We start from the raw sequence: 22,214 nt of genomic DNA, 5'->3' as shown, positions 1-22,214 counted from the left end.
TGGAAAATGTAAATCTGACACTGAAGTGCAAGGAACTAGAGGAAGAAAATGCACCAGATGTCTCAGATGTGCTGAGAATGATTGAGCTGAATGAAAAGATTCATAAACTTGCAAAATGACTTGGAAAAAAACCCAGCAAACATATGTTTGGCTGAGATTGTGAAACAAGTGGAAATAAAGGTTCCATTTGTCAAACATAAATGTCCAGCGAGAACTTGACAGACACCATGGAAAAATAAAATTTCCAGTCTATTCTAAGAATGAATGGAGAGCTCATTCCCTTCGGAAGGAACAAACTCAGTGTCCGATGAAAGCTAGTGGGATATTAATAAAGAGAAATGCAACTCGAAGGAGCGCAAAAAGCGAATCAAATGGAGATAAGCAAGTACCGTAAACACAGAATACTACTATCGTTCCTCCAAATGTGACAGACTGATATGTGGAAGAACTATCAAGCCTCAAGATCATCTGAATTTATAAAGTCAGAGACTTGAGGTGGGGGAGCAGGGATAGCAAGTAAAGATTGTATTGTAATATTCCGTTGGAAGGGAGGCAAGTTTTCTTTTGAGAAGAAATGTATGATGTTGTAAGTGCCTGTATGCCATTGTAATGTAAATGTGTTCAGCAGAGCAAGGGTTAATGTGGGACTGGAGCATAGCACCATCCACGGTATGATGCACTGTTGCTGCTGCTGTCTTGTAAATGAAGTTAAATGTGTCCACCAAGAAAAGTTGCCTGGAAGATCAACTAGATAACAAGCATCTAACAAACTTAAACATTGTCTATCTGAGGCTATAAGGCTATGCTGAAAAAACAATTGCAGCGTATTGTGGTTTATAACGTGTTGAATTTTAAGGAACAAGTCATCATGTTGAGAAGTGAATTAGTGGTCTAACTATGTGTTTCAATGCCTTGGAAAAGCAAATGTGGTTACATATCTTGTAAAATAATTATAATTTGTTGTTCTAGGAAATGCTTTGAAATGCTCTACAGAATTGACCTTTTGGATCTTTTGCAAGTACTGTTAAAAAGAACAGGGAAAATCTGTCAGGGTCTGAGGGCTGAAATGTAAAAAGGTTATGATATCAGGCTAAGCCAATCATGTAAGAGAGATTGGGATATGATCTAACAGAGTAAACCACCAGAAAAGAAGATAACAGGCGAGGCACTTTGAGACATTGGTGCACAATGAGGGAAGAAGGATCAAAGTCAATAGAACACTCGAAGAGACAGTGCCACAGCTATCCAGGGGGCAAAGACTGAGATGGAAAGACATGCCTCTATTCTGCTGCCTACATTAGGTAATCGCATAGTTTAACTTGTGTTGCTTAATGAATCTATCTATTGTCACTCGTAATCATGGTCTGTACCTGTGTAGTCCTCTATCAGTTATGAACAAGTCTCAGATCTACAAACCTAACAACCTGGCACCCCAGCATGGAACTCTGACTAATTAATAAACCAGATATGTAAGGGTGAGAGAGAACAGACTTATCCATGCCTGTACCAGCCAGCAGCCACAGATAAGAGGAAAACTACTTGCAACAAGATTGGTTGTGGGAGTACCAGTTAGGACTGATTGACAGCAGTGTCTCTTCTTTGTTAAATATCATGATGGACTGCAAGACATTATGGAAGGCCTTTCAGACCAAGTTAAACAAGAAATGTAATACTGATTGTGTACAGACATTAAGAGAATGCCTCAACAAGACAGGGTTCCCTTTGAGGAAGGCATTACATTTATTCAGGGACAAATAAAGGCTAAACAATGGAAAGCAAACAAAGTCCTGAGCTGATCACGTATGCAGCCTTGTATTGTGTGCAATGTGATGCTGAAATCATGGCTAAACAGAATGAGAGACTGAAGGAGCAAGGTGCCCAGGTATATCTCTTACAGAATCAGATTGCCTCCTCGCTAGTGGTTATGCAACAACAGTGTCTGAATGCTATTCAAGCAGGCACTGCTAAGCAAAGCCATGAGGAGACTAGACATGAAGTCAATGTCTTAGCAGGCAATTAGAAGATTCTTGGGTGGCTTGAAGGGAGCCTTACAATGTCCCTATACAGAGGCAGACCGGACCATAGGCATTGCCTGTCTATAATCTAACAACTAAAGGCTCAGTTGGGTAAACAGCAAGCAGTAGTGGCCACCGGTATCATGAGCAATCCTCACTCAGATTATAGCTCAGATCCTGGCTGGGTCTCTTTGGTGATGCCGCCTCTACAGCCTCGTTACACTGACCCCCAAATGAAATAGAGAAACCTCCATTCTCGCAGCAGTTAGTCACATCCTGACATGGACTCAGATTGTTCTGAAAATGATAATGCCAACCCACAGGCCCACACTGGCTCTCAGCCTTTACATATACAAGCTCCAAGCTTATGTTTAACAGTTGGACCTATTGGTCTGCATCCCTGCCCCACTGAGTTGTGACAATGCCTACAATTGTTCTGTAATTATCATCCCCACTTTGAAGACGGGGACATATGAACATAGGAATTAGAAGCAGGAGAAGGGCCCTGGCCCTTCGAGTCTGCTCCGCTATTCAGTAACATCATGGCTGATCTAATTGTAACCTCAACTCCACATTCCCAACTACCCCTGATTGCCTTTCACCCCCTTGCTTATCAAGAATCTATCTACTTCTGCCTTAAAAAAATTCAGACTCTGCTTCCACCATCTTTTGAGGAAGAGAGTTCTAACGACTCACAACCCTCAGAGAAGAAAATTCTCCTCTTCTCTGTCTTAAATGGGTGACTACTTATTTTTAACCAGTGGCTCCTAGTACTAGATTCTCCCACAAAAGGAAACATCCTCTCCACATCAACCCTATCAAGACACCTCAGGATCACATATGTTCAATCAAGTTGCCTCTTACTCTTCTAAACTCCGGTGGATACAAGCCTAGCCTATCCAACCTTTCCTCATAACACAACTGCCCAATCCAGGAATTAGTTTAGTAAACCTTCTCAGAACTGCTTCTAATGCATTTACATCCTTCCTTAAATAAGGAGACCAATACTATACACAATACTCCAGATATGGTCTCACCAATGCTCTGTATAACTGAAGCACATCTCTGTTTTTGTATTCGACTCCCCTCGCAATTATTAGCTTTTCTAATTACTTGCTGTAACTGCATACTAGCCTTTTGTGATTCATGCACTAGGATACCTAGATCCCTCTGTATCTCAGAGTTGTTATACTGTTATATATGTGTTATATATATATGAATTAGACTATTTCAGCTGTTATTTATATATATATGTATATACATGAAGCGTGTTACACTCTCAGCTCCTACCCCTGACCTATGAACTAGCCTCCCATTTGTCTCCTTTTTAGGACAACATTGCTGAACAATTTGATTATTAACATATAGAATGCAGTGGGTTTGGAAAATCTGGATATTGGGGTTAAATTATATCAAACTATGCAGGGCTCCCATAAAGGTCCCACTGCTTTTGGGAAGCGATGGTATACAATATACAAAATGATACAAGGTACACCCTATGCTAATGATACAGATGGGGAGAAGGAAGTTGTGTTTAAGAAATTATTCTTGAAAAATATACTGCTTTCTTTACGAACAGCTTTAGACCATACAGTTACTCACACAACCTCATGGACCAACTTCTTGCAGGATGCGGGAGCAACATGGACCTTTGCAAAGAAATAAATACAAGGGTCTCCAAAGAGAAAACCCGTCCAAGTGGTGTAAGGGCCTCACATCACTTCATCAGCACCACCCTCAAATCCTACAGTTGTGATAAGGCAGGCCACCTTGCCAGCGATTGTACAGGTCCCAGGTGACAACAGATTCAAGGGGATCAGGAATAGGTAGAACCAGCTAATCAATGTTCAACTCCACCTCCTTACTCACCTCAGCCACCAATTGAATTGGCAGCCAAAATGGACGCCCTGGCTAATAATCAGGAATGATTGGCAACTGGCACAGCTAATAATTTGGATAAATTATCCATCGTAATGCCAACCTTTATCATGACCCAGCAGCTTGGGTATCCTGTGGTGAAAGCTATGGATCCACCCATGCCCATCTCAAATGCGACTGGGACCCTCAATGACTGGGTTAGGCCCCGCACTTCTAGTCTGAAGTGGGGTTCAGACGAGATGGTAATAGCTGACCAGTTGTTTCTGCACTGTAGCCTGGTGCCAACAGCAAACTCTGCTTGCAGATACTGGTTCGTCCATTATGACCCTCTACACCCTGAGTGCCAGCTTGCAGCGGGCAAGGGTTGCTTTGCTATTCCAGGAGTAACAGGCATGAAAGCTCTGCTTTTCCGGGATACAGTACTAACAGCATGTTAGACACAATTCTGGTGTGATGTTACTAAATCCCTGTAAATCTCCATGACTTATGGAAAGGGGATTTTAGGTGGGGATATCCTTTGATTGGTGGAAGCTATTGTAGACTATAATCAAAATTGCTTGTGGATTGGTTCCAGCCAGGGGCATGTTGTGAATGTGTCTGGCGCTCACTCAGTATATGTTATTAAGAAATATGAGCCTTTCACTTTACCGACACACTCGTCACCTGCCATTAATACTTTAGTTGTCTCCCATGCTGTGTCATTTGCTAAGCCTAAATATGATTGTGGGAGAAAGTCCACAGAGGTCCAGATATCCAAATTAATGGCCACCTCATCGTGCCTGTAAACAGTATTCCATTCCACTTGAAAGCAGCCTATGTTTGAAGGTACTGATAGACTCCCTCCTCCGCCACTCACTTGAGGTGCAGGCGGAGGCAGAGAGTGCCCAGGGTGCCGGCAGTCAGAGGTCTGGGGGAACAAGGACAATGTTCAGTCGAAGGCTGATGATGGGCCTCTGGGTTCATCTATTAGGCAGCAGATGCCGGAAGTCCAGCGGGATGTGCGGGAAGATCTTGTGGGGATACATGAGGGAATGTGTGCCATGGTGTCACCCGCTTTGCATATCCACCCCCCCAGGCCTTTCCTACCCTCTCTGCCCTGGGACCCCTTGAACTTATCTTGGCCTTCAGTGCCTGGACTTAGTTTCTGGCTTCTTCATGCAATTCCTCTTCAGACCATTACAGGGACTGTCGGCCAATCAGATTGGCTGGCAGCTCTTTAAAGTGGGGCTTTCTTTCGTGTATGAGGTGGAATTCCTGCGTGCAGCTAATTAACGCTCAAATGAGTGTGATATGTCTGTGAGGCACTTGGAGCCGGCAGGGACATGTTCCCCGAATCCACCATCCAAAAAATTTAGGCCATTATGTTGAGAAGCATATTAGTGGTCTAACTATATGTTTCAATGCCTTGGAAAAGCAAATGTGGGTACATATTTTGTAAAATATTTAGAATTTGTTGCACTAGGAAATGCAATGCAGAATTGTGACCTTTGGAATCTTTTGCAAGTGCTGTTAAAAAGAACAAGGAGAAGAAAGATGTGATTGCACTGGGGAGGGTGCAGAGGAGATTCACCAGGATGTTGCCTGGGCTGCAGCGTTTCAGCAATGAAGGGAGACTGGATAGGCTAGTGTTGTTTTCCTTGGGGCAGAGAAGGCTGAGGGGGGACCTGATAGAGATATACAAAATTATGAGGGGAATAGATAGGGTAGATAGGAAGAAACTTTTCCCCAGAGGTGTGAATAACCAGGGGTCATAGATTTAAGGTAAAGGGCAGGAGGTTTAGAGGGATTTGAGGAAAAACTTTTTCACCCAGAGGGTGGTTGGAATCTGGAACACACTGCCTGAGGGGGTGGTAGAGGCAGGAACCCTCACAACATTTAAGAAGTATTTAGATGAGCACCTGAAATGCCATAGCATACAGGGCCATGGGCCAAATGATGGAAAATGGGATTAGAATAGATAGGTGCTTGATGGCTGGCACGGACATGATGGGCTGAAGGGCCAGTTTCTCTGCTGTATAACTCTATGACTCTGTCAGTGTATGTGGACTGAAATGTAAAGAGACTATGACATCAGACTAAGCTAATCATGTAAGAAAGATTGGGATATGACCTAACAGGGTATACCACCAGATTAGAGGATAAAAGTGAAGCGCATCGAGACATGGGTGCACACCAAGAGAAGAAAGGTCAAAGACCATCAATCAACAGAACATTTGAAAAGACAATGCCACAGCTATTTGGGAGGCAGAAGACATGGCTGTATACTGCTGCCTATGTTAAGTATCGCATAGTTTAACTTGTATTGCTTAATAAATCTATTGTCACTCATAATTATGGTCTGTACCAGTGTGGCCCTTAATTAGTAATGCACGAGTCTCGAATCTACAAATTTAACAGGTACCCTACCTGAACCAAGCAACTCCACAAAGTTTAGATCTGCTCCTACCAGGTCTAATTAGCACAAGTCGTACTTGCCACTCCTAGCTGACGAGAATCAGATCTGACTGGAGGTAGCTAGAGTTTTGTATGGGTAGCTACCTCCGTGAAATACGCATTTCCAAATTCCAATCCATCTCCAATACCCCCACCCCTCTGCAAAAACAGTGGGAACGAGGTTTGGGGGCCAGACTTCTGCATTTGAGCCTCTGGCATCATTTTCACAGCGATGGAAAGGCTCTCAGTCTGTGTGAAAATTTAGGCCTAAATCTTAGAACCAACAATGGGGCATGCCAGATTAGATTTAGCAATGAGTAATGAACCAGATTTAGTTAACACCCTAATGGGATGTAAACATTTATCAAATCATAATAGGAGCTCAGTACAATGGTTGAAAGGGAGAAACACGAAACTGCTGGATTTAAGTTAGGCTGACTCCAACGCAATGCGACAGAAACTGTCCAGCGTAAACTGCGAAAATCTGCTAATGGGTAAAATGACAGATCAGTTGCAGGTGCTCAAAGTATTTAACATGATTCAGAAATAATATATAACCCTAAAGAGCAAGGGTTCTACTTGCTAAAAGAGAGAGCCATGGCAAATTAAGTGGTAAGAGATAACATAAACCTAAAAAATATACAGAAAAATGATAAAAGTAGCGCAGCTTCTGGCAAATTGGAAAGGTGCAAAGAGCAACACGGTGGCAATGCAGACAGTAAGAGCTACAAAAAGGGAGTATAAAAAAAATGCAAAGGATATCAAAATCGACACAAAAAACCTTTACAATTACATTAGGAAAATAGGGTGGTCAGTTAGCCTCTTGAAAACTGATAGTAGTCAATGAAAATAAGGAAATGGCTAAAATACTGAATTATTTTGCATTAGTATTTACAATAGAGGAAGAGATCAGCATGTCAGATAACCCAATAAAATTAATACTGAATCAGGGACAGGGCCTCCACAAAATTACTATAAGTAAGATAACAGTAATGGAGAAATTAATAGCACTAAAGAGTGACAAATCCCCAGATAGTTTCAATCCCAGGGTTTGAAAAGAAGTAGGTGGGAACATTGCAGATGCCCTAAGTATATTTTTCCAAAGTTGCCCCAATTCATTGCTTTATATTGGAAAACTGCACGTCATTGCACTATTTAAAAAAGGTGAGAGGGAATCTAAGGAATAACACTCCAGTCAGCCTAAAATCTGTTGTCAGGAAATTGCTAGAGTCCATAAGTAAGGATAGACTAACTGAATACATTAAAGCTTCTTGGTGATCAGAGAGAGCCAGCATGGACTTATAAAGGATAGGTCATGCCTGATAAATCTGGTTGACTATTTTTAAAGAGGTGACAGCAAAATGACTATGGCTATTACTTACATGGATAGCTAGAAAGCATTTGCTAAAATCCTTTTTAAGAGACTGTTAGCTAAAGATGAAGCTCATGGAGTTGAAGGCAAATTATTCCTGATTAGGAAACTAACTGAGCAGAAGGAGAAAAAGGGCCAAATTTTCATCCCTGAGTTGGGAGCTCAGAGTGGGGAAAATTCCCAACTCTGCAAACCCAACTCAGGAGAAAGTGCCCTGAATGGTCAGATTCCGTTTGGGGGTGTGGGGGGGCCGCGCCGGGGGTGGAGGGCGGGTGGGTGGTGGAATGGTGGGCGTTGGATGCTAACTGGAATCGGGTCCGCCACCCCCAGAAAGAGGTTGGAGGCAGTCACAGCGGCTGCCAGGTGCCAAGGCTGGCTGTGTAAAAGGCTGCCTCAGCGCTCTGGGATTTCATCCAAGTTGTAAACATAAAGCAGTAAAACCAAAAACAGCCGGCAAGCCCTCACTCCTCACAAGCCCCCTCCCCACACCCCATCCATGCCAACTCATGCTACCTCATGCTCCCCACCCACGTCCATAGCTCCTCATACCCTTGGTGCCAACTTATGCCCCTCTACTCCTCATGGCCTGTCATATCCTCCATGCCAACAAAAGCCCCTCTACCTGCCCACCAGTGGCCCTCATACCCTCCATGCCAACCTATGACCCTTCATTCATTCCCATGGCCCTTTATAGCCCTTATGCCAACTTAGTGCCAACTCATGCCAACCTATGCCCACCACCTACAACCCTTTGCCCTTACACTCTCCATGCTAACTCACCCAATATCCACCATGGGCAGACCTCAGGAGCCATGGTGAAATTAAATAAAGGAAGTAATGTATTGGTTTGGATGAAGAAGGTTAATAGAAAACAGAGAGTAGGAATAAATGGGTCATTCTCAGGATGACAGGTTGTTACTGGTGGGTTACCGCAAGGATCAGTGCTGCGGCCACAACTGTTCACAATCTATGTAAATGATTTGGATATGGGGACTAAATGTAATATTTCCAAATTTGCTGATGACACAAAACTAGGTGGGAGGAGGTGCAAGGAGGCTTCAAGGGGACTTGGACAGGCTAAGTGAATGGGCATGAACATGGAAGATGGAATATAATGTGAATATGTCTGAATCTGCTTTGGTAGAAAAAAACAAATGCAGAATATTTCTTAAATGGTGAGAGGTTGGGAAGTGTTGATGTCCAAAGGGACCTGGGTGTCCTTGTTCACAAGTCACTAAAAGTTAGCATGCATGTGCACCAAGCAATCGGGATGGCAAATGGTATGTTGACCTTCATCTCAAGGGGACTTGAGCACAGGAATAAAGATGCCACCCTGCAACTGTATAGAGCTTTGATGAGACCGCACCTGGAGTATTGTGTACAGCTTTGGTTTCCTTGTCTAAGGAAGGATATAACTACCATAGAGGGAGCACAATGGAGGTTCACCAGTCTAATTCCTGGGATGGCAGGATTGTCTTATGAGGAGAGATTGAGGAAACTGGGCCTGTATTCTCTAGAGTTTCAAAGAATGAGAGGTGATCTCATTGGAACTTACAAAGTTCTCACTGGATGTGACAGGGTGGGTGTAGGTAGGATGTTTCCACTGGCTGGAATCTAGAATCCAGAATCCAGAGTCTAGAATCAGGGGACACAGTCCCAAGATAAGGGTTAGGCCATTTAAGACTGAGATGAGGAGAGTTTCTTCACTCGGAGGGTGGTGAATCTTTGGAATTCTCTACCCTAGAGGGCTGTGGAAACTCAATCATTGAGCATGTTCAAGACAGAAATCGATAGATTTCTGGATACTAATGACATCAAGGGATATTGGGATAGCACGGGACAGTGGCATTGAGGTAGATGATCAGCCATGATCTCATTGATTGACAGAGCAGGCTCGATGGGCCAAATGGTCTACTGCTGTTTCCAAGTTCCTAAGCTTTGGTTAGATCACACATGGAGTACTGTGAGCAGTTCAGGACATCACACGTAAGGAAGGATATATTGTCTTGGAGGGAATGCAGGGTAAATTTACTAGAATGATACCTGGACTCCAAGGATTAAGCTCCAAAGAGAAATTGAACAAACTAGGATTATATTCCCTGGAATTTAGGATATTAAGAAGTGATTTAATCGAAGTTTTCAAGATATTAAGGGAAATAGGTAAAGTAGATTGGGAGAAACTATTTTCACTATTTGGGGAGTCTTGGACTAGGGGACACACTCAAAAAAAACTAGAGTCAGACCTTTCAGGAGTGAAACTTATAAACAATTCTTCACACAAGGAGTGGTAGAAGTTTTGAATTCTCTTCCACAATGGCAATTGATCCTGTATCAATTGTTAACAAAACCAGAATTACCTGGAAAAACTCAGCAGGTCTGGCAGCATCGGCGGAGAAGAAAAGAGTTGATGTTTCGAGTCCTCATGACCCTTCAACAGAACTGATATTTCTTTACAAGGAGAGGGAAATATAAGCTGGTTTAAGGTGTGTGTGGGGTTGGGGGGGGGTGCCGGAGGTGGGGGTGGGTGGGAGAGAAGTGGAGGGGTGGGGGGGTGGTGTTAGGATAGGAGCAGATCATCAAAAGAACAAAAGAAGTTGGTGATATTATCTAAACGAATGTGCTAATTAAGAATGGATGGTAGGGCACTCAAGGTATAGCTCTAGTGGGGGTGGGGGAGCATAAAAGATTTTAAAATAATGGAAATAGGTGGGAAAAGAAAAATCTATATAAATTATTGGAAAAAAAAAACACAAAAAAATCCAAAAGGAAGGGGGAAGAAACAGAAAGGGGGTGGGGATGGAGGAGGGAGCTCAAGACCTAAAGTTGTTGAATTCAATATTCAGTCCGGAAGGCTGTAAAGTGCCTAGTTGGAAGGTGAGGTGCTGTTCCTCCAGTTTGCGTTGAGCTTCACTGGAACAATGCAGCAGGCCAAGGACAGACATGTGGGCAAGAGAGCAGGGTGGAGTGTTAAAATGGAAAGCGACAGAGAGGTTTGGGTCATTCTTGCGGACAGACTGCAGGTGTTCTGCAAAGCGGTCGCCCAGTCTGCGTTTGGTCTCTCCATTGTAGAGGAGACCGCACTGGGAGCAACGAACGCAGTAGACTAAGTTGGGGAAATGCAAGTGAAATGCTGCTTTACTTGAAAAGCGTGTTTGGGCCCTTGGACGGTGAGGAGAGAGGAAGTGAAGGGACAGGTGTTACATCTTTTGCGTGGGCATGGGGAGGTGCCATAGGTGGGGGTTGAGGAGTAGGCGGTGATGGAGGAGTGAACGAGGGTGTCCCAGAGGGAACGATCCCTACGGAATGCCGACGGGGGGGTGAAGGGAAGATGTGTTTGGTGGTGGCATCATGCTGGAGTTGGCGGAAATGGAGGAGGATGATCCTTTGAAAGCAGAGGCTGGTGGGGTGATAAGTGAGGACAAGGGAGACCCTATCATGTTTCTGGGAGGGAGGAGAAGGCAAGAGGGCGGATGCACAGGAGATGGGCCGGACACGGTTGAGGGCCCTGTCAACGACCGTGGGTGGAAAACCTCGGTTAAGGAAGAAGGAGGACATGTCAGAGGAACTGTTTTTGAAGGTAGCATCATCGGAACAGATGCAACGGAGGCGAAGGGGAATGAGAGAATGGGATGAAGTCCTTACAGGAAGCGGGGTGTGAGGAGCTGTAGTCGAGGTAGCTGTGGTAGTCGGTAGGCTTGTAATGGATATTGGTGGACAGTCTATCACCAGAGATTGAGACAGAGAGGTCAAGGAAGGGAAGGGAAGTGTCAGAGATGGACCACGTGAAAATGATGGAGGGGTGGAGATTGGAAGCAAAATTAATAAATTTTTCCAAGTCCCAATGAGTGCATGAAGCAGCACCGAAGTAATCATCGATGTACCGGAGAAAGAGTTGTGGAAGGGGGCTGGAGTAGGACTGGAACAAGGAAGGTTCCACATACCCCATAAAGAGACAGACATAGCTGGGGCCCATGCGGGTACCCATAGCCACACCTTTTATTTGGAGGAAGCGAGAGGAGTTGAAGGAGAAATTGTTCAGTGTGAGAACAAGTTCAGCCAGACGGAGGAGAGTAGTGGTGGATGGTTCGGGCCTCTGTTCGAGGAAGAAGCTAAGGGCCCTCAGACCATCCTGATGGGGGATGGAGGTGTAGAGGGATTGGACGTCCATGGTGAAGAGGAAGTGGTTGGGGCCAGGGAACTGGAAATTGTTGGTGTGACGTAAGGTGTTAGAGGAATCACGGATGTAGGTGGGAAGGGACTGGACAAGGGGAGAGAGAAGGGAGTCAAGATAACAAGAAATGAGTTCTGTGGGGCAGGAGCAAGCTGACACGATCGGTCTACCAGGACAGTTCTGTTTGTGGATTTTGGGTCGGAGGTAGAAGCGGGCCATCCGAGGTTGGGAGACTATCAGGTTGGAAGCTATGGGAGGAAGATACCCAGAGGAGATGAGGTCAGTGACAGTCCTGGAAACAATGGCTTGATGTTCAGTGGTGGGGTCATGGTCCAGGGAGAGGTAGGAGGAAGTGTCTGCGAGTTGACGCTCAGCCTCCGCGAGGTAGAGGTCAGTGCGCCAGACGACAACAGCACCACCCTTGTCAGGGGGTTTGATGACAATGTCAGGGTTGGGCCTGAGAGAACGGAGTGCTGTAAGTTCAGAGAGAGAGAGATTAGAATGTGTGAGAGGAGCAGAGAAATTGAGACGACTAATGTTGCACCGACAGTTCTCAATGAAAAGATCAAGAGAAGGTAAGAATCCAGAGGGAGGGGTCCAGGTGGAGGGAGAATATTGGAGGTGGGTAAAAGGATCCATTGAAGGGGGGGAGGACTCCTGCCCAAAGAAGTGAGCCCGGAGACAAAGATGGAGGAAGAAGAGTTCAGCCGTGCCGAGCCCGAAATTCATTGAGATAAGGGTGTACGGGTATGAAACTAAGTCCTTTGGTAAGCACTGAACGGTCAGCGTCGGAGAGGGGAAGGTCAGGGGGTATAGTGAATACACGGCTGGGGCTGGGATTGGAAGACGGGGTGGGGACAGAGGGACAGGCAGGGGTGGAGGGTCCTAGATGGGTGTTGGTGTCGATGAGTTGCTGGAGTTTAGCACTTGAGAGAAAGAGAAAAAGTTTCTTGTTGAGGCGTCGGATGAGACGAAGAATAAAATGAAACTGGGGGCACGCACAGCTTTGAAAAAGGGTACGGCGGTGCTCCTGGAGGGAGAGGTCGAGTGTGTTCATATGGCGGCACATGGCACTGAGTGTGGATCTCAGAATGTGACGGGAACAGCAGTCCAAGAAACGTTTTAAGTCCCAGAGATACCTGTAATCCTGGGTGAGTTCGAAACATGAGGGGTGGAATTTCAGTTGAAATCCACGTGGGGTAAGTCAGAGACGGAGACAGTCACTCAGAAAGGAGATATGGCTGTGAAAGCGGGTTTTAGTAAACACCTTGTCAAACACCAGGAGAGAAATGGAAAGCAAGGAAGGTGAACAAGGCAAAAGAGAGATACGGAAATCTTGTCACAGAGATGAACAGAACTTCACCAAGGTAGGCATTTCTTGAAGAGCAGTGGCAGTCAATTAAACACAGAGATAAAAACAAAAAACTGCGGATGCTGGAAATCCAAAACAAAAACAGAATTACCTGGAAAAACTCAGCAGGTCTGGCAGCATCGGCGGAGAAGAAAAGAGTTGACGTTTCGAGTCCTCATGACCCTTCAACAGAACTGATCTTTCTTTACAAGGAGAGGGAAATATAAGCTGGTTTAAGGAGGGGGGGTGGTATTAAGATAGGAGCAGATCATCAAAAGATGTCACAGACAAAAGAACACAGAGGTGTTGAAGTTGGTGATATTATCTAAACAAATGTGCTAATTAAGAATGGATGGTAGGGCACTCAAGGTATAGCTCTAGTGGGGGTGGGGGAGCATAAAAGATTTAAAAATAATGGAAATAGGTGGGAAAAGAAAAATCTATATAAATTATTGGAAAAAAACCACAAAAAAATCTGTATCAATTGTTGGTTTGAAAACTGTGATTGATAGATTTTTGATAGCTCAAGGTATTCAGGGAGATGAGGCAAAGGCTGCTATAGGAGTCAGGCTGCCAATCAGTCATGATCTTATTGAATGGCAGAACAGGATTGACGGGCCAAATGATATCACCCTGCTCCTAAAACTAATATACAATGCGGTGGGGGGGGGCCTTCAAAGTTGAAGATAGTTCATTTCAGAGCGGACACATTCACTTCAGGGGAGAAAGGAAGAGCAACCAGAGCTCTCAGGATGACTAAAGTAAGAAGGTTAATATCAGAGAGAAAAAGGAAGCTTATGCCAAATGTGAGTATTATAATACAATAGAGAACTAAGCTGAATATAGAAAGGAGAGATCTAAAAAAGAGATTAAGAGGGACAAAGAGAGATTATGGGAATTGATTAGCGGCTAACATGCAAAAGAACCAAAAGTCTTTGATAACCACAATAGTAGTTAAAAGATAGTCAAAGGAAGGGACAAAAATGGAAATATTCTTTTGGAGACAGGGGGCATGGCTGAATACTAAATGAGTACTTTGCATCTGTCTTCAATAGAAAAGAGCATCAAGATGACGTAATAATGTCTATAATGTTATTGGAAATTATTTTAAAATAGAGTTCTAGTGGTGTCTGTGCCCATGTGTGTGCAGTGTGCATGTGTCTGTGTCTTAATTGGATTAAAGCCAGTTGGTCTAGCGGCTTTGATGTATAGAAGAGAAGTAGGTTTGAAATGTTAATTAGGAAAATGTAGGGAAGTTACTAGGTGAAGTATAAAGGAGGAAATTTGCATTTTTAAATAAATCATTCAAAAGAATGCATGAAATATTTTACCTAGCCAGAAGAAGCCAAACAATGTGTTTACTTTTTCCAAAACTTACTAATAAAATTGATGTTGTGAAAGGATTTTATTGAAAGAAGAGGTAAAGTTTCAAAAAACCTGGTGATACAATGAGAATTTGCATTCAAAGAGGAAAATATGTATAAAGGAAGAGGAGGGATTCTAAGATTTAAAGCCCCCAGCCTGTAAGCCTCAAGCTGTATCTGCAAGGACCCAGAACTGAAAGAAACTCATTTTGACTTCAACTGTCCAGAGTGTTCTTTGCCTGGGTCTGTTTAAATCTATGTGTTTTACTGTTGCCTTAACGGAGGTGTAACTGAGAGTCAGATTAATTAGGGGAACTTTTTAGAAGTTATTATCATAGTAATTTGTAGACATATGCATGTGCTTACAATCTTTTAATTAATAAATGTTTAATTTAATTTTATAAAAACGTCTTGAGACTCGGTGGTCTTATTATAACTGAATTCAAAGCCTGCATCGCTAAACATACAAATTGCAAAAATTGGTTATGACAGTCATTTCAAGTTTCCCTCTGGGATTTGAACTCAGCATTTACCATCAGCTGTATCATAGGAAGAGGATGCTGCAAATGCAACAGTAAAGGGAGAGACAGTTGTAATATTCAATAGGATAAAACTAGATAGAGGACGTTCTTAAAAGGTTTGTAAACTTCGAAGTCAATTCAATGAGATGCATCTGGGTTACTAAGGATGAATTTAATGGCCCCACTGGTGGCAAACCTGCTTCAGCCACTTCAAGAAGCACCAACGGGAATAAATGCCTATCAGGCAATTATTTGCTGTTGGGATTACAATACCTTTAGAGGTGAGGAGCCGACTTCCAACAGCTTTTGGCCAATCAGAGGACAATCAGCTATTTGGCCCCGACAGCTCCACCACAGGCAAAAGGCCCCGGAGCAGGAGCAAAATGAAGGCCACAGAAGAGACAACAGTAAGGTGGGCTTGCCGAGACCAGTGACGCAGGCTCTGGTGAGGGAGTGATGTTGATGTTGAGGGAAGGGGGCCTTACGGTGAGCGGAATTCTCCATGGGGTACTGGGTCTCCAATTAGGAGGGCCTATAACTCCCCCAAACCTGCCAATGTATACCTTGCGACCTCCCCACATGGTGTGGAGCCCCTTTGCAACCCCTACTGACACTGGTAGAATACCAGGGATGGCAGAGTGAGCTCCTTAAATGGCCATTTTTTGGTCATTTTAAGCCACAAAAGGCCTAGGGACGAGAAGACCGACTTCAACTTTACCTAACGCTGACTTAATCAATGGAAGAGAGGGGAGTTGGGAAGGAAATGGGCTTTCCACCAGCACCTTACCACACAATTATACAGCACAACCCCCAGACTGCTCCCGGGGGGGGGGGCACTAAATCCCGTCCCTTCCGCGCAAAATTTTCCAATCCTCTTTGAGTGCGGGAGAGGTGTCAGAGGACTGGAGGATTGCCAATGTTAGATGCCAGTTTAAAAAAACAGGAGAGAAAGAAACTCAACAATTATAAGCCAGTCAGCTTGACTAGCTTGGTTGAGTTTCTTGATGAAGTAATGGAAGGATTGATGAGAGTCTTTTTTAATTCATTCACGGGGTGTGGGCTTCGCTAGCCGGGCCAGCATTTATTGCCTATCCCTAGTTCTCTTTAAAAAGGTGGTGGTGAGCTGTCTTCTTGAACTGCTGCAGTCCATGTGGTGTAGGTACATGCACAGTGCTGTTAGGAAGGGAGTTCCAGGATTTTGACCCAGCGACAGTGAAGGAACGGCGATATATTTCCAAATCAGGATGGCGAGTAACTTGGAGGGGAACTTCCAAGCAGTGATGTGCCCATCTATCTGCTGCCCTTGTCTTTCTAGGTGGTAGTGGTCGTGGGTTTGGTAGGCACTGTAACGTGGCTGATGTGTGTATGGACTTCACAAGGCATTTGACAAACCACCACATGATTAACTAGTTAGCAAAGTGAATGTCGATTAAAAAGATAACGGGAGTGTGGATACAAGATGAGCTTAAGAAACAGAATGCAGAGCAGTCTTGTGAATGATTGTTTTTCAGACTGACGGGATGTAATTTAAAAGTTTGCAGATAACATGAAACTTAGTGATATAGTGAATAATGAGGATAGCAACATACTCCAGAGGATGCAGACAAACTGGTGAAAGGCGCAGGCACATGGCAGCTTAATTTTAATGCAGAAAAGTGAGAGATGATATGTTTTGGTAGGAAGGATGAGGAAAGGCAAGCTAATTTAAATGATACAATTTTAAAGGGGTGCAAGAACTGATAGTCCTGTGGATGTATGTACACAAATCTTTGAGAATACTGTACAAAGACCATATGGGATTCTTGGTCTCTTTCATAGAGGCATATGGCACAAAAGTACATAAACCTATATAAAGTACTAGTTACATCCCAGGAGAAATATTGTGTCTAAATTTGGGCACCACATTTTAGGAAGGATGTCAAGGCCTTAGGGAGGGTCCAGAGGAGATTTACTAGAATAGTACTAGGGATGTGGAACTCCAGTTATGGGGAGAGATTGAAGAAGCTGGGTGCGTTCTCCTTTGAGCAGAGAAAGTCAAGAGGAGATTTGATAGAGGTATTCAAAATCATGATGGGTTTTGATAAGAAGGAGAAATTGTTTCTCGTGGCAGAAAGACATAGATTTAAGGTGATTGGCAAAATAACTAGAGGTTTTATTTATTCATTTATAGGATGAGGGCAACGCTGGTTAAGCCAGCATTTATTATCCTTAATTGCCCTTGAGGTGGTGATGGTGAGCTGCCTTCTTGAGCCGCTGCAGTCCATGTGGTGTAGCTACACCCAGTGCTGTTAGGGAGGGAGTTCAAGGATTTTGACCCAGCGACAATGAAGGAACAGCGATATATTTCCAAGTCAGGATGGTGAGTGACTTGGAGGGGAACTTCGAGATGGTGGTTTTCCCATGTGTCTGCTTTCCTTGTCCTTCTAATGGTTGTGGGTTTGGAAGGCCTAAGGAAGCTTGGTGAGTTCCTGCAGTGTATCGTGTAGATGGTACACACTGCTGCTCCTGTTCATTGGTGATGGAGGGGATGAATGTTAGTGGAAGGTGTGCCAATCAAGTGGGCTACTTTGTCCTGGATGGTGTCAAATTTCTTGAGTGTTTTTGAAGCTGCACACATCCAGGTAAGTGTGGAGTATTCCATCACACCCCTAACTTGTGCCTTGTAGATGGTGGACAGGCTTTGGGGAGCCAGGAGGTGAGTTACTTGTCGCAGGATTCCTAGCCTATGACCCCTCTTGTAGCCATGGTATTTATATGGCTAGTCCAGTTCAGTTTCTGGTCAATGGTAACCCCCAAGATATTGATAGTGGGGGATTCAGTGATGGTAATGCCATTGAATGTCAAGGGGTGGTGGTTGGATTCTCTCTTGCAGGAGATGGTAATTGCCTGGCACTTATGATGTGTATGTTACTTGCGGCTTGCCAGCCAAACCTGGATATTGTCCAGGTCTTGCTGCAGTTAGACATGGACTGCTTCAGTATCTGTAGAGTAGCGAATGGTGCTGAACATTGTGCAATCATCAGGGAACATCCCCACTTCTGACCTTATGATTGAAAATAGGTCACTGATGAAGCAGCTGGATGGAGATGGTTGGACCAAGGACACTACCCTGATGAACTCCTGCAGTGATGTCCTAGAACTGAGATGATTGACCTCAAACAACCACAACCATCTTCCTTTGTGCTAGGTATGATTCCAGCCAGTGGAGAGTTTTCCCCTGATTCCCATTGACTCCAGTTTTGCCAGGGCTCCCTGATGCCACACTCAGTCAAATGCTGCCTTGATGTCAAGGGCGGTCACTCTCACTTCAACTCTGGAGTTCTGCACTTTTGTCCATGTTTGAACCAAGGCTGTAATGAGGTCAGAAGCTGAGTGGCCCTGGCAGAACCCAAATTGAGCATCAATGAGCAGGTTATTGCTAAGCAAGTGCTGCTTGATAGCACTATTGATGACCCCTTCCAATACTTTACTGATGATCGAGTAGATTGATGAGTCAGTAATTGGCCGGGCTAGACTTGTCCAGCTCTTTCTGTACAAGAGTACCTGGGCAATTTTCCGCATTACCAGGTAGATGTCAGTGTTGTAGCTGGAACAGCTTGGCTAGAATTGTGGCAAGTTCTGGAGCACAAGTCTTCAGTACTATTGCCGGAATATTGTCAGGGCAAAATCAACTTTGCAGTATCCAGTGCCTTCAGATGTTTCTTGATATTACATGCAGTGACTCAAATTGGCTGGAGACTGGCATCTGTGATGCTGGGGACCTCCGGAGGAGGCCAAGATGTATCATCCACTTGGCACTTCTGGCTGAAGATTGTACCAAATGCTTCAGCCTTATCTTTTGAACTGATGTGCTGGGTTTCTCCATCATTGGGGATAGGGATATTTGTGGAGCCTCCTCCTCCAGTGAGTTGTTGAATTTCCACCATCATTCATAACTGGATGTGGCAGGACTGCTGAGCTTAGATCTGATCTGGTGGGATCACTTAGCTCTGTCTAGCGCTTGCTGCTTATGCTGTTTGGCACACAAATAGTCCTATGTTGTAGATTCGCCAGGTTGACACCCCATTTTTAGGTATGCCTGCTGCTGCTCCTGGCATGCCCTCCTGCACTCTTCTTTGAACCAGGGTTGATCCCTGGCTTGGTGGTAATGGTAGAGTGGGGAATATGCAGGGCCATGAGATTACAGATTGTGGTTGAATACAATTCTGCTGCTGCTGATGGCCCACAGCACCTCATGGATGCCCAGTCTTGAGTTGTTAGATCTGTTTGAAATCTATCCCACTTAGCACAGTGGTAGTGTCACACAACATGATGGAGTGTATCCTCAGTGTGGAGACAGGATTTTGTCTCCACAAGGACTGTGCGGTGGTCCCTCCTACCGATACTGTCATGACAGATGCATCTGCAGCAGACAGGTGAGGATGAGGTCAAATATATTTTTCCCTCTTGTTTGTTCCCTCATCACCTGCCACAGACCCAGTCTAGCAGTTATATCTTTTAGGATTCAATCTGTGGTGGTGCTACCGAGCCACTCTTTGTGATAGACATTGAAGTCCTCCATGCAGAGTACATTCTGTGCCCTTCCTCCAAGTGGTGTTCAACATGGAGCAGCACTGATTCATCAGCTGAGCGGGGGAGCGGGCGGTACGTGGTAATTAGCCATAGGTTTCCTTACCCATGTTTGACCTGATGCCATAAGACTCCATGCGAGCCAGAGTCAATGTTGAGGCCTCCCAGGACCACTGTGCTGCCAGGTCTGCCGGTGGGACAGGGGTGGTGATGGTGGTGTCTGAGACATGATCTGTAAGATATGATTCTGTGAATGTAACTATATCAGGCTGTTTTTTGACTAGCCTGTGAGGCAGTTCTGCCAAAAGGGCTGTGTGATGTTAGCACAATGCACGTCTTGCTAAATTTGCACTATTCTCAGCATCCACAACTTTTCTCTGCTAACCTTTATAATGGCTGAAGAGGTGGGGGAGAAAACAAACATTTATTTTTGGCTGACCTGGGAGCTTCCTTGTACCCTGTCCACGGATCTTTATCATACCAACTCTGGTAAAGGGATTTCCCCTCATAACCATCATCAGGGCTGGGGATCTGAAAGGGGGCAAAAACAATCAAATCATAATTTTCACATTTTACTGTTAACCTACTTTGGCTACAACATACCAATCCATAAATGTCAATGTTTGTAAAACCCATTGTTAAAATAAATGTTTATTTTCTCTCCAAGCCACACACCATCCTGACTTGGAAATACGTCACCGTTCCTTCACTGTTACTGGGTCAAAATCCTGAAACTCCCTCCCAAACAGCACTGTGAGTGTACCTACACCACATGGACTGCAGCAGCTCAAGAAGGTGGTTCATCACCACTTTCTCATCGGCAATTAGGGATTAGCAATAAATGCTGGCCTAGCCAGCAACACCCATATCCTGTGAAAGAATAAAAATAACTCTAATGACAGAACATTTTAGTCCTATGGCACTGGAGATCAGCAAGATATTTCCCCCAATCTTTGGGGATGGGAGCTATTCTAGGTCGAAAGATCCTGGTTAACTCTTAGGCTTTAATAAAATATTTATCTTATGCTTGGTACCAATGATCAAACCTTTAAAAATCAGTTCGCTATAAATTGGAATGTGACTTTATTAGAATGTGACCTTATATGTATAGTATAACTAGCAGAGTATATTGCCTAGAGGTTAAACAGAAGCTCCTATTATAATAGCTTATTGAACTAACACAAGCCTCTTCAAATTTACCTAGTCGTCAGATAATATAAAAGTAAGTACACTTTTGACCATATGACCTAAGCTATAAACTATGAATCAGCTCTATTAAAGATAAAGGTTAAACAGTGACAAATTAAGCACAGCAGATGGCATAATTCAGGAATGTTTTAATATAAATGCTATTTGAAAAAAAAATGAAAACACATTCTTAGTGTTTAGATGAAACAGTTGCTACAATTTGAATAAGGGCCCTTCAATCTGGATCATCCACTTTAAATTCAAACGGTTGGCAAGTTTTCCACTTTCTTTTATGAGCTGCGCTATCAAGGATAATTAGATAAACGTCATAATTTTATAATGAATCATCTGCACAGAACATTTTTTTGATGAAGGGGATTATTCTACACAAAAAAGCCTACCTTTTAAGCACACAAAACATAAAGTTGATCATAATCTAAAACTAGGCACCACCATTGATATTTAAAGGATTTGGATTTTATTTAGAGTGAATCAGATTTGATATTTGAGATAGTGAATGGAAAATGCTCACATTTCAAACTCTCAGTATCATTCAACGTTAGCTCACAATAAAGCAGTGGCCAAATTTAAGCATTAGCATGTGCATGTTGCTGGATTTTGGATGCAAATTAGTTCTTGTTGCACAGAAAATTGATTAAGAGAATGCACTTCAAGATTTTGTCCAACTGACACAGGCAGCCATTCTTTACTAGCCAATGTGAGATAAGGGTGCATTTCACCTCACCTATTTTAGAACATGTGCTATGAATGTTACTGCAACTATTTAACTCCAGTGTGGTTATATGCAATAAAATGATGAAAAGCTTTAGAATATAATGCCAAATGTAATTCAAGCATCAATGAGAAAACCATATGCAATTAAGGAGTTAAGTGACATCAGCTGGACTATTTTATTCATTCATGGGATGTGGGCATTGCTGCATTTACTGCTCATCCCTGATTATCCTTGAGAAGGTGGTGGTGAGTCATCTTCTTGAACCGCTACAGCGCATGTGGTGCCCATGCATGGTGCTATTAGGATTTTGACTTAACAATGATGAAGGAATGACAATATAGTTCCAAATCAGAATGGCGTGTGGCAGGTAGTGGTTTTCCCATCCACCTGCTGCTCTTGTTCTTCCAGGTGGTAAAAGATAAGCGTTTGATAAAAGATAAGGTGCTGTCATAGAAGCCTGGGTGTTACTGTAGATAGTAAATACTGCAGCCACGGTATGCTGGTGGTGAAGGGAGTGAATACTCAAGGGTAGGGTGCTGATCATGTGTGTTGCTTTGAATTAGATGGTGTCTAGCTTCTTGAGTGCTGTTGGTCTTGTTGCATTTGAGCAAAGACT

General features: G+C 43.8%; 1 protein-coding gene across 1 annotated transcript in view; it reads right to left on the bottom strand.

Moving 5' to 3' along the window:
* naalad2 (N-acetylated alpha-linked acidic dipeptidase 2) overlaps positions 1 to 22,214 on the bottom strand; it is a 485,356-nt gene that overhangs the window by 289,536 nt on the left and 173,606 nt on the right. Inside the window, exon 14 of the mRNA XM_041199157.1 lies at positions 20,114 to 20,205. Coding sequence (XP_041055091.1) covers positions 20,114 to 20,205 — 92 coding nt within the window. The remainder of the gene's footprint in view (positions 1 to 20,113; positions 20,206 to 22,214) is intronic.

This window comes from Carcharodon carcharias, chromosome 11 (assembly GCF_017639515.1).
Source record: "Carcharodon carcharias isolate sCarCar2 chromosome 11, sCarCar2.pri, whole genome shotgun sequence".
Classification (NCBI taxonomy): domain Eukaryota; kingdom Metazoa; phylum Chordata; class Chondrichthyes; order Lamniformes; family Lamnidae; genus Carcharodon; species Carcharodon carcharias.
Note: the sequence above shows the minus strand (reverse complement) of the source record. Positions and strands in the feature narration are given on the sequence as shown.